We start from the raw sequence: 15,125 nt of genomic DNA on the forward strand, positions 1-15,125 counted from the left end.
AAATGGAATATATGGAAAAGGGCTTGATTGGGGAACTTACCAACTAAAAAAGCCAACTAATTATGTCTTAAAAAATATATATGAATTTGCTTTAAAGGCACTCTTTAGAGAAAAGAGCTCCATTAATTTTATTTAATATTTTAAAAAATGTCGAGACTTACATTTTTAACTATTTGGGGTAAAGAACATTGAATTGGAAAGGTCTTATCTTACAGAATTTTACAATAATTGTTCGAAAAGAGAGCACAAAAATGGGACATTATAATTTTTAAAAATTCCAAAAGTAACAATTTTGATATAATGACTTCAGGACCTTAAGTTTAGGTGAACACTAAGTATCCCAGATCTTTCTCCCCGTGCGCTGAGTGCATTTGATGTCCAGTTAACTAGATTCCTGCTCCTGGCCCGCAGCACCTGGCCACCGGTGCTCCTTGGCCGGTGGCACCTGGCTTTGGTCTCGTCATCGCATGCTGGGCGGTCGTAAAAAATAAAGCCAAGGCGAGTGGTTTTTATGCTTCGTCGCCATCAAGCGACGCCGTTTGCCGTCTGTGTTGCTTTATTTTTTGCACCGCCGCTGCCATTGCCCTTGCCTTTTACTGTTATTGTTGAGTCCTCAATTCGTTTTTATTCGAAACGCGTTTCCGGTTGTTGAGTTGGTCGCTGAATTGGTTCAATGATTTCTTTGTTTGCCTGTTTGTTGTTGCCCCAGCGACTATGTGTGTTTGCCAGCCACTTTTTCCTGCCCAGCTTTATTTGATTTTAGTTTGGCATTTGTTTTCCCTGCCCCAGCCATTGTTTTTATTATTTTTGGCTTTTTACGACCGGCTCTAGGTGAAATTTATGTGTCATTTATTAAGTTTAGCTGGCCATTCAAGGGCGGATCAATTATTATCGAGCATATTAATTACGAGTGAGTTAAGCAGGCGCTTTGTGTTGGCACTATTTGGCGCCAGAATTTCCTGTTTCCGGGCAGGACACACGTGTGTGTGTCTCCTTTGTGTCCGTGTGGCACTGTGTGTTTGCCTGTTGATTTTATTGAAACATCGACAAGTGCCGCGGCGGCCGGTGGCTCAAAGTGAGTGCAGCGTTTCGAAACGGAAGTGGAATGCCGAAAAGTATGCCATGCAAAGGCACGACTGCTGCGCTGCAACTTCCGGCGAAGGAAAAGCGAGCAAAAATATATATTTATCGCCCAGCTGGGGCATCGAAGCTGCTTTTAAAGGCTTTTCCCGGTCGTGCCGGCGCATATGAGAGGCGAATGGCTGAAATACGGGAAAAGCGGGCGGCGAAACCTGCATGAAATGCAATTATCATAAATATTCGGACACTGTTCGCTGGCTCTCTTTAAGGCACATCCACATTTCGAGGACATTTAAAGGACAGCAGCGCGACAGCCATTAACCTGCACGGCCAACAAAAAGTAATTTCACTTTTAAATGAAAAAGTTCAAAGTGCGTTTGTTTATGCCACACACACACACATGAGACGCTGGCCATAAAAACAAATGCCAAATGATTTCTGCTGCTTGTTTTTTGTATGCGCTACGTACACCTCCCCTATGACAAAAATTAGACGCTGGCCAGCAATTGTAATCGTAACTTTTTATTATGATGCCCTGGCATTTGCGATCGAAATTGAATTGGAGAGGAGCTGTGCTCAGATGAAGAAAGGTATGTTTGAACACTGTGAAGAATTTTTTATATCTACGCTGAAAAGAACAAAGTGTTTTCAGTATAAATTGTAGTTAAAAAAGAAAATTTCATAATATTTATCATTGTTTATTAATAATTTTTATTCGATAATGCCCAAGACGCGAGCCTTGCTGAGAAAGTCGGTACGCTGCACATAGGATCCCGACATGGTGCGACTTCCTGTGTAAGCATGGCGGCCATGGAGCACTCTCCAGTTATCGAACAGCACGATGCTGCCGGGACACAGCTTCAGACTCCACTGCTGCTCTTCATCCCTGACAATTTTCAAGAGCTGACGAAGACTGGCATAGAAGTAGGTCATCTCTGCTTGTGGAATGGTATCGAACACAGCCCGATCGTAGACATTCAGTCTGAGCTGAACGAATTCCTGAGTCAGGGGATCCACTTGTATAATAGGAGCCGAGTGGCGATGATGCTCGCCCTTTTCTATATACTCCCCAGGAACCTCAACCCTGCACAGCAAATCATAGGCGGCGGGAAAACGACGTTGCAGCTCCTGCACCACATGCAGACCATCCACAAAGAAGTTCTCCCCACCCGAACCCGAGTGCTCGATGCAATGTAGGGCCTGGAGTCCAGCTGCATCGCAGAAATAGGTATTATCCGTGTGGGAGCCCAGGTAAAGCTTGGTGTAAGCGGTATCAGCATGGTCGGGCTTATCGCTGAAGGTCCACATTTCGCCAAAGAAGGTTTTCATCAGGGGGAAAACTGTGCGCAGTGCCAGCTCGGTCATATTTGGCGTGGGTGCCACGTCATCGATGAAGACTATGCCATAGCGGACCAGAGATTCCACCAGGGATTTGACTATCTCATCACTGGAAATCAGCTTGGGCAACGAGAATCGCAGGTGCCGCTCGTTTTGCAAGATTATGCTGCGGTTCCAGGGCGTCAGAATAGTGGACTTCGACCGCCGGCTTATCAACTGTTCCAGCTGGGACTCGAATATGAAGTCCAGGTCATAGCTGGACTGGTGGTCGTCACTCCCTAAATTTCATAAGTATTTTAACTCATGATAAGGGTATTATTAAATATTTTCTACCTACACTGCACTTTTAACTGTATGCCTTCGTACTTGACCTCTATGGGCTTTACATCCGCTGGCAGATCCAAAATATCGTAACGCCGCTGATTGGTATCCAGGTTTAGACACTCCCCGCAGCGACAATGATCACGGAGCCAAAATTCATTGACCTCCAGAGTTTGGAGCGTATTCGGATGCTTTAGGAGCAGCATTTTAGGAGTAGAACGACCGATCGATTCGAGAAGTGAAAGTAAACTAATAAGATTAATGCTGAGTTGAGCTGAAACCCAAGAAGACTCTTATCAGTTGGGTGAGCAATTATCGTTCATTCTCTGTTGAGCCGGCGATAAGGAATTATTGATAGAGGTGCTCTGTACTCTATCTCTGCTAAGCCATAGATAAAGAATCATTTACAAAGTATATTGCTTATAACAATAAATACTTTACGATCCATAAAAGGTATTTATTCAGATTATTATTCAGAAATTGTATTAATTTTTTTTTTAAGAATTGGGTTGTTTTACAATTGGTAAATAAATTAATTTAATTAAATAATGTTATTGCTTAAATTATTGCAGTTTAATTTATATGAGAAAATCGCTTAAAGCTTTAAATAAGGCCTTTTAAAAAATTGTAATATGTAATCCATCCAAGCAGGCTGCCCCGTAGTATTCCAGTGAATATCGAGTAGGCTGTCTCAGTAATTCATCGACTTTTTATTAATTTTGGAGCTGCTTTTGAGTAACGTATAGTGATAAAATATCTCAAAAAATGAAATCCTTCAATACATCCTGGGCCGATGAGGTGGAGGCTGACTACGTGGATGGTCTGCCGCCTTCGAACGAGTACATCGAGGGCGACTACAAGTACGTGACGGAGTACAAGTTCAACGAGGACGGCAAGAAGGTGAAGGTGGTGCGCACCTTCAAGATCGAGAAGCAGATCGTACCGAAGGCGGTGGCCCGTCGTCGCAGCTGGGTGAAGTTCGGGGACTCCCGCTTGGACAAGCCCGGACCCAATTCCCAGACGACCATGGCCTCCGAGGAGATCTTTATGCAGTTCATCGGCTCCAAGGAGTTCGAGCAATCGCACGAAACGCAGCTGGATGCCGGCAAGAACATCGCCAAGTGCCGCATTTGCAATGGCGAGCACTGGAGTGTCAACTGTCCCTACAAAGGCACCTCCATGGACAGCAAGACCCTGATGGAGAGCAAGGCCAACGCGGCGGCTGCTGCTGCCATCAACGATCCCAGCAAGACGGGCAAATATGTGCCGCCCTTCATGAAGGACGGCGGGGTCGGGGCCTCCGGCAAGAACTGGGGTCGCGAACGGGACGATTCGTCGGCGGTTCGCATATCAAACCTATCCGAGTCCATGACCGAGGCCGATCTGGAGGAGCTAGTGAAGAAAATCGGACCCCACACCAAGATGTATCTGGCCCGCGAAAAGAACACCGGCCTCTGTAAGGGATTCGCCTATGTGCACTTCAAGTTTCGCCAGGATGCAGCTGCCGCCATTGAAATCCTTAATGGCCATGGCTACGACCACTTGATCCTGTGCGTCGAGTGGTCCAAGCCCCAGCCGTAAAGGGTATGGCCTTTATTCCCGATTCCTACGCTTATTCGAGAACGGAAATGAGTTGCAGTGGTAGAGAAATCAAAATAAAATCCATGTGCACTCAGAATAAATATGAGTTATTGACTTTAAAAATTCAGTGTTCTGGTTGTCACATTGCAACAAAACGTCAGAATATAGAATGTCATACCTTTTTGAGCTCGTAATGTAATTTCCAGTATATAAGCATTAACACCTAGAAATTTTTTATTTTTGAAAATTTTTTTCAAAAAAATAGTTGTTAAAAAAATGCAAAAATTGGTCAAAAAATAAACTTTCTTTAAAGTGATAACGGTCGTTGGCATTAGAAGCAAGCTGCTCAAAAAAGTTGGACTTTCAACTATACGCCTCGAATTGGCTAAAATATATTAAGAAACCACAAAAAAAATAGTATTTTGAGCTCAAATTTAAACAATATTTTTCCGACATTAAAAATCACTGTTTTGGCTGCCATTAAGCAAGAAAACTTCAAAATGAGGAATGTCACACCTCGTTGAGCTCGTCGTTTAAATTCCAATCCACTGACATTAAAACCTAAAAATTTTTATTTTTGCCATTTCTCGTAAAAAAAAGTGACATTATAAAATATGCGAAAATAGAAAAAAAAATTTTTTTTTTTAAGTCATGGCGATTGTTACCACAACAATTAAGCAGCTCAAAACAGTCTTTTAGCTGAACGCTTTGATTTGACTAAACTGCGATTGAAAAACGGATAAAAAAAGAACATTTTTGACTAAAATCAAAATTCCATTTTTTCGACCTAAAAAATCAGTGCTTTGACTGGCATAATGCAAGAAACGGTCAGAGTGAAGGAAGTCAAGCACATAACTGACAGTCACTAAGCTATGAGAAAAATGTAAGAAATCTTTTTAATTTGCAACTTGTTTCTTCAGATCGACTCCGGCTTTGCTTTTCAATGTTTATTATTTTTCCGAGTGCAGCAGGACAAGAGAAAGCTGGCCTCGAGCAAACTAAAGCCGTTAATGCTCCGTTTTAAATGCGATTTTTTCGCCGTGTTCCTCCGCAGCCGCACAAAGGTGAAAGCCACTTAAATGGAAGCCAACGTGGTGCAGGATGATGATGGCTTGGAATGGCGGTCGGCGGGCGGAGGAGCTCGGCAAAAGCTGAGAAATGCCACAAGACGCTGGCCGGACTGAATGAACATTAATAATTAAATATAAGAGCGGACTTATGCGCACGATACGCGGGGCCGGGCTCTTGGAGCTCCTCGGAACAGGACACAAACTACGCGACCATGACGAGGAACAGAGCCGGGAGTGAGTGGTCCGTGGATAGTGCTCGCGGAAAGTCCCGGCTTAGATACACATTTTGAATGAGGGGCGGATCAAAGCGAGGTACAAAAGAAATTTATTTCCATTGTTGTTGCCGCGGCGGTGGGTGGGGCACCGGCTAACGCAGAGTCTAAAACAAATTACTGAATAATTTATAAATTAACTTTTTCTGCGGCGCGCTCATTCGTTCGTCGCCGGCCTTTGTTTGAACGGCAGAATGAATAGGTGGCAGGTGAGTACAGTGGGTGGGGTGGGTGGAGTGAATGTGACTGTGAATGTGGGCGCCCGGATAAGAAGGACGCCGCCAGCCACGCATTTCTTTTTCATTTTGCACCTTCAGGTCATGTGCGCCCACCGCACACATTGACTCACTCCTCGGGAGGAAAACAAACAGGAGATTAAAAGTCAAATGTTGAAAAAAGAAGTACCCACTAGCTTGATTTGTGGGCACTTTAAGTGAAAATAAGCACAGTAATAGCTTGAATAATCATTCATCGCAGGGAAGCTATTTGCTATCCAGGAAATGGATACATTTTTTAACCTTTGAGTTTTTATAAATATTAAAAACATTTAATATTGCCTAGTAAAAAGTAGTCATTTCTTAATTATGTCTTTTCCCCCATTTACCTCTTAATTAAAAAAAAAACTTTAAGATCATCTTTTGAAAATTCATTTTGAAAAAGTTCTTCAAAATCTAGCACATTTTTATCTCTAGAGCGAATAAGCCCGACGAGCATTTTTGCTTCGAAATATTACTCATACGCACAGTGCGCCAGAGTGCACTCCCCTTCGTACAGGGTATTGGAGGAAAGGCCATCGACTCGACTCGCCCGGCGTCGCAGCTCTCTGGGGCATTTGAATATTCAAATGGCGCTTCGTGGCTCCGACCTCCTCCTCGCTTTCTGCTGCGCTTTAAGTGTACACTGTTATTTACTGTTTTATGGCACGCGCGCCTGCTCACGGAACACACAAAAATTGCTGAAATAATTACACAGTTGTCGAAGCGGCCCCGCCGCACAAAAAGCCCCCGAGCAAATAAAAACAAAGGGAGCATATAATATATTCAACCGACTCGCACTGGAAGCGGAAATTAATTCTCAAATGACCAAAACTTGCGCATAATCAGCGTCGAAGGCCGCAAGTGCCCGAGAGCTCTGCAAACACTTGACACAAAAACCCATAGATTTTGTGCAAACAATTGATCAGTGTGCGGTGGAAGTATCGATTTGAATTGCCCCATGTTTTGCATGCCGATTGCCTTATTTATTTACCTGGTATGGGCCCGCAGACGCGCGGTATAATTTCCAGTATGGCCGAGCATGAGGGATCCTCGAAGCACAGCTGACGTGCCAGGATACAGTTCAGTATGGCCACGACGCCCTTAATGGTGGAACCTGAAATTATAAATTACACATAATTAAACAACAATTCAACGTAATTATAATTCCCATAAATGTTTTTTTTTTAATTTATGAAATTTATTTGTTGTCAAATTAACTTATCAAACTTTGTCATACATGTAAACAGAAATTGTTTATTTTATTTTGCTGCATTGGAAAAATACAGTTTATTTCTTAACAGTATACAAAATGAAGTGGGAAATGTGCTCCGTCGAGCCTTTCAATAATGGTGTAGTAAAAGAAACAGAACTTAAAGATAATGGCACCAAGGATCACCCTTCGTATAAAGCAATACCTAAATTCTTCGATCCCCCACCTAAACCAGAGGATAAAGACCGAGTGTTGCTGCTGCGTCGAGAGGCCCATTCGCTTGTCCTACAGGATCAGGCGGAGGGGCTTCTTAACACCGAGGAGCTGAATGAACTGTGGAGGATCCTTGAAAAGCATGTGACCGAAACTATAAGATCGAAACGACAACTGATCAGCTTGGATGATTATTTGGTAGTCGTTTCGGAAGTAAGCGCTAAGTGTCAAAAGTTATTAACTGTGGGACTCTTTTTCGAACTGATGCAATCCTCTAACTATCCCGACATGCTGGAAATCGTCTCAATTTATAACCATATAGTACGAAGGATATCAATCGTCCAAGGACGCATTGGGCTTTCCTCTTACGATGGTTTTGGGCAAGGATATTTAAGTGAAAGCGATCTGGAGAGTTTTATAACAGATATTATACCAAAGTTGGCACAAATCCGAGATTGTATGCAGCCCTCATTCGAAAGATTTTATGTGTGTACGGTGGTGAAGAAGATATTCTTCTTTCTAGACCATCTTCATATGCGTCGCATTCGAATTAGGGATATTGTATCCTCGGGATTGCTATCGCAGCTACTAGAGCTACATGATAAGACAAACTCCAAAGAACGAGAGAAAAAGGGGGCAACGAACTGCTTTTCAATGCCTGCTATCTTTGCGGTTTACGAAAACTATCTTGATTTAGACAAAGATCATGATGGTATGTTGAGCAGAGAAGAGTTGTCTAAATACGGTTCTGGTAGCCTAACTTCCATTTTTCTGGATCGGGCATTCGAGATGTGTCGTACTTATGGTGGAAAAATGGATTACAAATCCTTTCTCGACTTCCACTTTGCAATGGAAAATCGAAAAGTGAGGGTCCTTTAATATACTTCCCAAAATAATGTTCAAAAGCAGTCCTTAAAGTGTCTTCCAGCCCTGCACTATATTTTCCGTATCCTAGACATAAATCAGCAGGGGTATTTGACAGCCCAAACCTTGCGATACTTCTACGATGGCATTGAAGTGCGCTTTAAAACTTTGAAGGCGGAGGCTGTGAACTTTCAGGACCTCAAGGATGAGATATTTGACATGGTCGGGCCCAAGGATCCGCTCAATATAACCCTCAAAGATTTGATCAACAGGTAGGTTCCACACGTTCCCTGCGTTTTTTCAGGCTCATAACTCTTTGCAGCGGGCAAGGCGAGACCGTGCTCTCCATACTAATTGAATTCGATAAATTCTTGGCCCACGAGAACCGTGAGGGGAATCCACAGAATGTTTAATAACCGAATTCCAGCCGGCAGCCACAGCAGCACATGCTACATGCTGCATGCTACATGCAACAAGCAGCAGCAACTCTCTTGCGGTGACAACATTAAGCCAAATTTAATTAAATCCCCCGACACGGCTCCTGGCAATTCTTTTACACCAAGGATTTCGATATGTATTTTTATGTCGCGCAATTGCAATGCAAATTCAATGTGTAAAGTCCCTCAAATATTTCGACTCACTCGTATTTGTCTTTATACACACGTAATTGCAAATTGCTCATAAATATTTATGCGGGTCTTTTAATTATGTTAATTCATGGTAAAGCGTTTACAATGATTTGTATTGAAAAATCCCACACGAAGGTGGAGCTGGTGGAGGGGTCGAAACCAAAAAAAAACATTGCAATTATGTTTATATGTAGCTCTTAGTTTTTATCATAATTTTATGTTCCCAGCAAGGGGCGAGGGGTGGGTGGGGCAGAACAGAGCTGGCGGTTTATAAAACATTCATTTCAATTTCATTTCATTACGTAAAATAAACCAAGTCATCCGGACAGCAGACTGGGAACACGGGGGCCGCTGTCTATCTAAGCAGTCGGCTTTATAGCCATTGCCTACTGGTCACGGTCCTTCCGCCTGTGGCTCCTCACCCTCATCCTCCTCCTGCCCCTCTTCACACTGAAAAACCCTCTTCATCCGCCGGATGCCCCGTGAAAGTTGTAGTTCACTGCTGCTCCTGACTTTTCCTATTTTTTTTTTTGTTGTACCCCCTAAACCTAGTCCTCCGCCTGCCCCACGCTCATTAACGAAATGACCGTTTGCATATTGCAAGTTGGGTCGGGGAAAAACCGGCGGAGGAGGAGGCGTTGGAGGCGGATTCCGGAGCCGGAATAACAAAAGAAGTGCCTTCAAAAATTCACGAATTGCATGCGGACGCAGCTGAACTTACTCCGCGTCAGAGGAAGTGGCCTACTGCCAGGACCGAGAAGTAACCAGAAGGCCAGACAACCAGAGAACCAGAGCACCAGAACAGTGGCAACAATTGCATGGCCGCAGAAGTTGCCAGGACCGCCTCGCCAGTCGAATTGTTTGCGGAAATACAAATAAACAAAAGTCAGTGGGGAATCCAGCGGACGAAGTAGCCACAGTTCGGCTGGACTTTAAAGTGTTTTATGGTTATTGGGTGCTTAGAATTGCATTGAGATATGCGGCGCGCGTCTGGCCCGATGACAGCCAAGGAATTATCAGCCATTTGGGGTTGGGGTTTTGGGGATCGGGGATCTCCTCATGGCCGCAAATTGCCAACGGACCCCGAGGACAGCCCGTTCGATCCCCGGCGACCCATTTGGAATCACTTAAAACACACAAATCAAGCAAAAGTTGAAAACACAATAACAATTGTTTTGGGACACACCATAAATTTGCATGCCAAGAAGAGTAATGCTGCCGGGCACATAGAAAAAACGCGAAATAGGCACATAAATATGCGACCGAACGGCGGTCCTGTTCCTGTTTCTGTTCTTGTCCCACCTTCCAGAGCTCCCAGGACCTCCTCCACATCCAGAACTCCGCCGACGACAACCAGAACAATTCGTTTGTGTCACAATCAGATTCGGCACAGGCACAAAAATGTTCGCTTTTCGCGTTTCGCGCTCGCCATGTTTCATGAATTATTTCCCCGAACCCCAAAAAGTTTTCGACCAAAAACTTTGACTGCAGAAGGAGGCCAGAAAAAAGGAGGCGAGGCGGCGGAGGAGGCAAGACATTGACTGGGAACTGGCCAGTGTTGCAGGCCAACTCCCACCGCTGCTCAGCGCTGCACTGGGGAAAAGGCTCTCCAAAATGGGTCATGCTTCTTTTGAATCCATTATAATTTGAGAGAAAAAAGTACAAGGTTTGGAAAAAATTTATAAAGATTTTGGGTGCACTTTAAAGTCTTTTTCTGGATTGGAAAAACACCTGAAAATAAAAAGTTCTACTTAATCTTTAGTTTTGGTTGATATTTATCAGGAGTAGTTGTGTCTTTATAATATATAATAATATTTATATTAATAAAATATTTTTATAAGATAATTTAACCATTTATTTGAAACTAAGTTCATTTGGGAAATAGACATAACTACTGAAAATGTCTAAACATTTTTTAATGGGGCTTAACTATCATACTCGTACAATTATTTTTTCTAATTGTAAGGATTTTAGGAATTTGCAATATATATTTTTTTCCCTGTACGCCTTGTTTGCGTTGATTCGTGCGGCGAACATTTCGATTACCATTTTCCCTGGTGGCGCGTTGCAAAAGGGGCAGTGGTGAAAACGCGGGGACGGGGATTCCTCCAGTGTTTCGCATTTTCTGCAACTTTGCTGGAGCGCCGCCCTTTGCCCTCTGCCCTGTGCCCTCTGCTGCTGCTGCTGCTGCTTAAATTTCAATTGTGTGCCGGGGGCGCTGGCCCGACGCTGGAGCACTCTGGTGCAGGCTTTAATAAATTATGGCCCACGTCGGGGGTGGCGTTCGAGAGGTATTGTCGGGGGCTGCCAGCGCTGCTGGCCCTGCATGCCACTTGGAAAAAGTTAATACAACAAATGCGCTACTACAGCGCGGCAACAACGGGCAGCAGGAACAACAATTGCAATAACAATGACCGCATTACGAGGCCGCGAATCGTTGCTGGAAAAGCCAAGTCGGTGGCAGTGGCAACATCAACAACATGGCCGAGAAATGGCAGCTTTACAACTTCCGGCAGGCAAGGACCATGGACGAAGGGTCCGGGATCCTGGTCCTGGTCCGCCACTGTAATATGTTCGCTGTGGCTGCCCGCTTTTTATATTCACGCTTTCCTCCCCTCCCCGCCCGCAGGCCATCCTTATGTCATTCGGGATTATTTTGTGGGTTAAAAACTAATTTTCGGTCATGAAGTGGATTTCGCAGTGTGCATGTGGCCGACACTCGGCGGCCCATAAATATGCAGGACTGCCAGCGGCATACGGAGTTGCAACAATTTGCATGGACCGGGCGTATAAAACATTGATTTCCCGACTCCAGCGGGATCAATGTAGCGACTTAAACCCGCCCCCTGCCCGCCCCGCCTGGATTATCCGTAATAACAATCTTTCTGGGCGGAGCCGTTAAGGCCAAATGTCAACAGTTGAAAGTGCGTGACCAAATTATTTCATTTCATTTTATTTAATTTATGGTCCTGCCCCGAGTGGAGCTCCTTGCCGCCTCGCCTACTGGCATTTAAATTTAACTACAGCCAGACAATGCGAACAGAGCTGGGTGAAAACAACATTACCAACAGCTCACTGGCAGCACCGACAGCAGCAACAGCAACATAAAATGTCGCCTGCGGCCATTTTCATGGGCAACCAACCGAATTGGGTGTTGAAGTTGGTGTTGGGCCTTAACCAAAACAACGAAAACAACACCGGGAGAGGAGGCACGGAGGAAGGCTCGGAGCAGTGACTCGACCGAAGGATACCCAGTACTAGGTGTCGTCACAAAAATTAAGTGCTGCCTGTAGGGACTTGCAGTATACTTCCTGGAAAATGTTCTAAAAATATAAAATATCCCTTTCTAAAAAGTAAGTTCTAACTTCTATATATTATATTACGTAATTCATCTCATAGATTATTTGGAATTTTATTTAAAAGATTGCATTATAGCTTTCCAAGATATATCAGTTTCTAGAAATAACTTATGTATATGTTTATCTGGCTTGAAGTTAATATGTGTGCAAACCATTTCTTAAAATTAAATTTAAATTCCATACGAATTTTTTAAGAACTGGTATGATTGTCATTGAGTCATTAGATCCTTCTCCTAAATATTTATACTTTCCCATTCTTGTAGCAATAACTAGAACCCACTTCCGTGAATGTAATATACCCCTGGCACCGTACTCATAGCGGGTACAAAAATCTGTCGTTCGAGGGGACAGGGACTGAATAACGAGAATGCTGCTGGGGATTATGGTCAATTATGTGTAAATACAATTATTGTTATTGTTGTTGCCGTTCCATGGCGTTGTTATTGTCGGGGCCGGCATTGGTGTTGTATAGTTGTTATTGCCATTGTCATTGATGTTTTTCCATAATTGTAGTTACCGCTGGGCGATGCATAAAATTTGTTATTTTCACAGCACGCCAGGCTGATCGATTCATTAAATGGCGCCAGTTTAAAGCACCATCTAGTGACCTCGCCTGGCTTATGAATGTCGCTCCTGCTGCTATTGTCCTTGTTCGGTTGCTTGGCACGTTTCCCGTGATTTAAGTACATTTGCAGGAAAAAAGGAGTGAAATCAGGAAACAATAAAAGAAGTGTAAGTACAAGTAAGGCAACATTTGCAGAGACGCTGCAGTAAATGCCCCGGCATCTCTGGGTGGTCTCTTCAATTCCGGCTTAGTCACGTCACCAGTGCAGCTCTTGCCAAGATTGGGATTTCAAGGGGTTGCACTGGGTTTCTTCCAGCTTCAAGTATTCAATTTTTTATTTATTTATAATATGAATGTGGCATGTGCCAAGGGCTGGAATGCAAGGTTGTAGATCATGCGGGGTATTTCTGGCTAAATTATAAATAGTCTGTACTTTAAGTTCTGAATTTGATTTATTAAAATAGAATCTTTAATGTATTATATAATACTTTTTTATCCATTCAAAACAATGAGCCCCCTGAAGCCTCCATCTCAACCATAACGATCCTGTTTTCTTAACAAACAAAATTATTCCGAGTATCCCCAATAAGTCCCGGGGGAAACCTATTAGTACACATTGTAAGCCTGTTAGCCTCGACACTCAAGTGGCTCCTCTCGAAATTTATTCCACTTGTTAAACGTTATTCAGCTGCCGGCATTACCAGCGAAAACCAAAACAAAATAAACACATCAATAAACAGAGTTGACAAAGATTTGATTGCATTATTATAAAACAATTTGCATTCGATAAAAGTCAAAAGCAGCGGCAGGCAAAGTCATAAAAGTCGCGCAATGAAAATTGGAGCACCATCCCTGGGAAAAAGAGGAAAAAGCTGCTGAATCAGGAGCGGCGGCAAAGTCGCCTTTGTTGCTTTTGAAATGAGGAGGAAAAGAAATATGCAAAATGCGCATAAATCTAAGGACTCGACATGGGACGGAAATCACGGCGGAGGCGGGATCCGGATGAGTTCCCATCTGCCTCTGACTTGGACTGAAAGAAAAGTTCTCACTTTATACAAAAAAGATTTTGACAAAAATTAAAAATTTAATTTGATGGGTTTTTTTTGAAGATATTAAATTATTTGAATAATTTAAAGAAGACATACACATTCTGCGGACAGGATACTTTTCTTTTTAATGCTGTAATAAAAGATTTAAAGTACCCATAAGTTAATTATTGGTTTGTTTTCATTCTTATTTCATAATAAACTTGTAAAATTAGTAATAAACATTAGCTGCTTATTGAAAATGTTGTTGGCAATTTTTACAATTAAATAAAATTTCGTTCCTTGATTTCTTATTTCTTTTCTTGGCAACTCAATTTTTTGAGTGCCCTCCTCCCCTGTGTGAAATCGAATCCCGGCCAGGCTGTGCGTCCACGTTCGCGCATGCAGAATAAATGATTTTCTATTTGTTAAGTCAAAGTGAAATTGTCTAAGGGCGGCTGCCTGTGCGTGAGCCCTGTGTGTGTTGACATTTCTTTGAGCCGCCATCAGTCACTGGCTTAGAGGGGGGAAAGGGCCGGGGCTCATACGAGCCAAAGACAACATTTTCAGCATTTACATTTCATTTTTTGTCGTTCGTCAAATGTTTTGGCCGCCTTGCCGTCTCATTTACAAGGAATTCCAACGCCCCGCAGCTGGGGAAAGAGGTCAAAGGGCGGCACATATGTCAAGTGTTGCGCTCGGGTCGAAAGTGGGTGGGTGTTGGTTTTTTTCCCCCCTTGCAGCTGGAGTGTGAGCTGCAGGTCTCTGGGCCAGCATCTCTGGGCCATGGTAAAAAAGGGAATATATATATAAAATTTTATTCTTATCTTCCTGTTCTTCTGGCCCATTTTTTTGCTGCCTTCCGCTCTCACTTTTGTCCTGTTTGTGTGAGTTTTTTTTTTGCGCAAAAAAGCCTTGCCCGTCTGCTGCTGCATTATCCTTTTCCCTTTTACGTGTGTTCCATTGTTTTAAATTATTTATGCCTGCGTAAAATATTCAAAGCTTTGCCAAATGCAGAGGAGAGACGGGACGAAAGTGACGTGAAATTCGAACGCACAACAACAAAAGGAGGCGGCGGGCGGACCAAGTCCAAGTTATTATTCATAACACAGCAGCATCAAAGTGTAAAGGAGTCTGCGACAATTCCCACTGCCATTTCCCGCCCACCACCCACCACCCACTCCCGCTGCAAACCTTCAAGTTTACATAAATTATTTACGACCTTCAGCGGGCGCACAAAAAAACGCAGGAGAACAGCAACCGAGGGTAAAATGTTATTCTCACAATAATGCCGAGAACCATCTAATTTCGAGCTTTGTTTGCCATTTCGATTTCACTTTG

At 43.3% G+C, this 15,125-nt stretch overlaps 4 protein-coding genes across 10 annotated transcripts in view; 2 read left to right on the forward strand and 2 right to left on the reverse strand.

The window, feature by feature from the left end:
* Positions 1–15,125, reverse strand: part of LOC108031641 (uncharacterized) — a 116,486-nt gene that overhangs the window by 28,297 nt on the left and 73,064 nt on the right. For all 5 annotated transcript variants that reach the window (XM_050888403.1, XM_050888402.1, XM_017105272.3 and 2 more), the window contains one exon: positions 6,911–7,033. In XM_050888403.1, the coding sequence (XP_050744360.1) occupies positions 6,911–7,033 (123 nt within the window). The remainder of the gene's footprint in view (positions 1–6,910; positions 7,034–15,125) is intronic.
* On the reverse strand, positions 1,768–2,969 carry LOC108031643 (trimethyllysine dioxygenase, mitochondrial). Its single transcript, XM_017105274.3, has 2 exons — positions 2,756–2,969; positions 1,768–2,696 (listed from the first exon to the last, which is right to left on the reverse strand). The coding sequence occupies exons 1-2, from the start codon at positions 2,943–2,945 to the stop codon at positions 1,792–1,794; spliced, it is 1,095 nt and encodes a 364-aa protein (XP_016960763.1). The 5' UTR covers positions 2,946–2,969; the 3' UTR covers positions 1,768–1,791.
* Positions 3,413–4,443, forward strand: LOC108031644 (eukaryotic translation initiation factor 3 subunit G-2). The gene has a single exon (XM_017105275.3). It carries the CDS (start codon positions 3,505–3,507, stop codon positions 4,318–4,320), a length of 816 nt encoding a protein of 271 aa, XP_016960764.1. The 5' UTR covers positions 3,413–3,504; the 3' UTR covers positions 4,321–4,443.
* LOC108031645 (serine/threonine-protein phosphatase 2A regulatory subunit B'' subunit gamma-like) lies at positions 7,133–8,903 on the forward strand. Of its 3 annotated transcripts, none has more exons than XM_050888404.1 (3): positions 7,133–8,206; positions 8,252–8,478; positions 8,529–8,903. In XM_050888404.1, exons 1-3 carry the CDS (start codon positions 7,229–7,231, stop codon positions 8,617–8,619), a joined length of 1,296 nt encoding a protein of 431 aa, XP_050744361.1. In that variant the 5' UTR covers positions 7,133–7,228; the 3' UTR covers positions 8,620–8,903. The 3 variants fall into 3 exon arrangements, with proteins under 3 accessions (XP_050744361.1, XP_050744362.1, XP_016960765.1); XM_017105276.3 differs by having other exon boundaries at positions 7,135–8,206; positions 8,261–8,478; XM_050888405.1 differs by lacking the exon at positions 8,529–8,903 and having other exon boundaries at positions 8,271–8,416.

Source organism: Drosophila biarmipes, chromosome 3R, assembly GCF_025231255.1.
Source record: "Drosophila biarmipes strain raj3 chromosome 3R, RU_DBia_V1.1, whole genome shotgun sequence".
Taxonomy (NCBI): Eukaryota; Metazoa; Arthropoda; class Insecta; order Diptera; family Drosophilidae; genus Drosophila; species Drosophila biarmipes.

Bases quoted from the DNA above. Each gene is read 5' to 3' on its own strand.
- LOC108031643 (XM_017105274.3), bottom strand. From the start codon at position 2,945: ATGCTGCTCCTAAAGCATCCGAATACGCTCCAAACTCTGGAGGTCAAT. The intron at 2,697-2,755 runs GTAGGTAGAAAA...TATGAAATTTAG, and splicing joins CATACAGTTAAAAGTGCAGT to GGAGTGACGACCACCAGTCC.
- LOC108031644 (XM_017105275.3), top strand. From the start codon at position 3,505: ATGAAATCCTTCAATACATCCTGGGCCGATGAGGTGGAGGCTGACTAC.
- LOC108031645 (XM_050888404.1), top strand. From the start codon at position 7,229: ATGAAGTGGGAAATGTGCTCCGTCGAGCCTTTCAATAATGGTGTAGTA. The intron at 8,207-8,251 runs GTGAGGGTCCTT...GTTCAAAAGCAG, and splicing joins TTGCAATGGAAAATCGAAAA to TCCTTAAAGTGTCTTCCAGC. The intron at 8,479-8,528 runs GTAGGTTCCACA...AACTCTTTGCAG, and splicing joins CTCAAAGATTTGATCAACAG to CGGGCAAGGCGAGACCGTGC.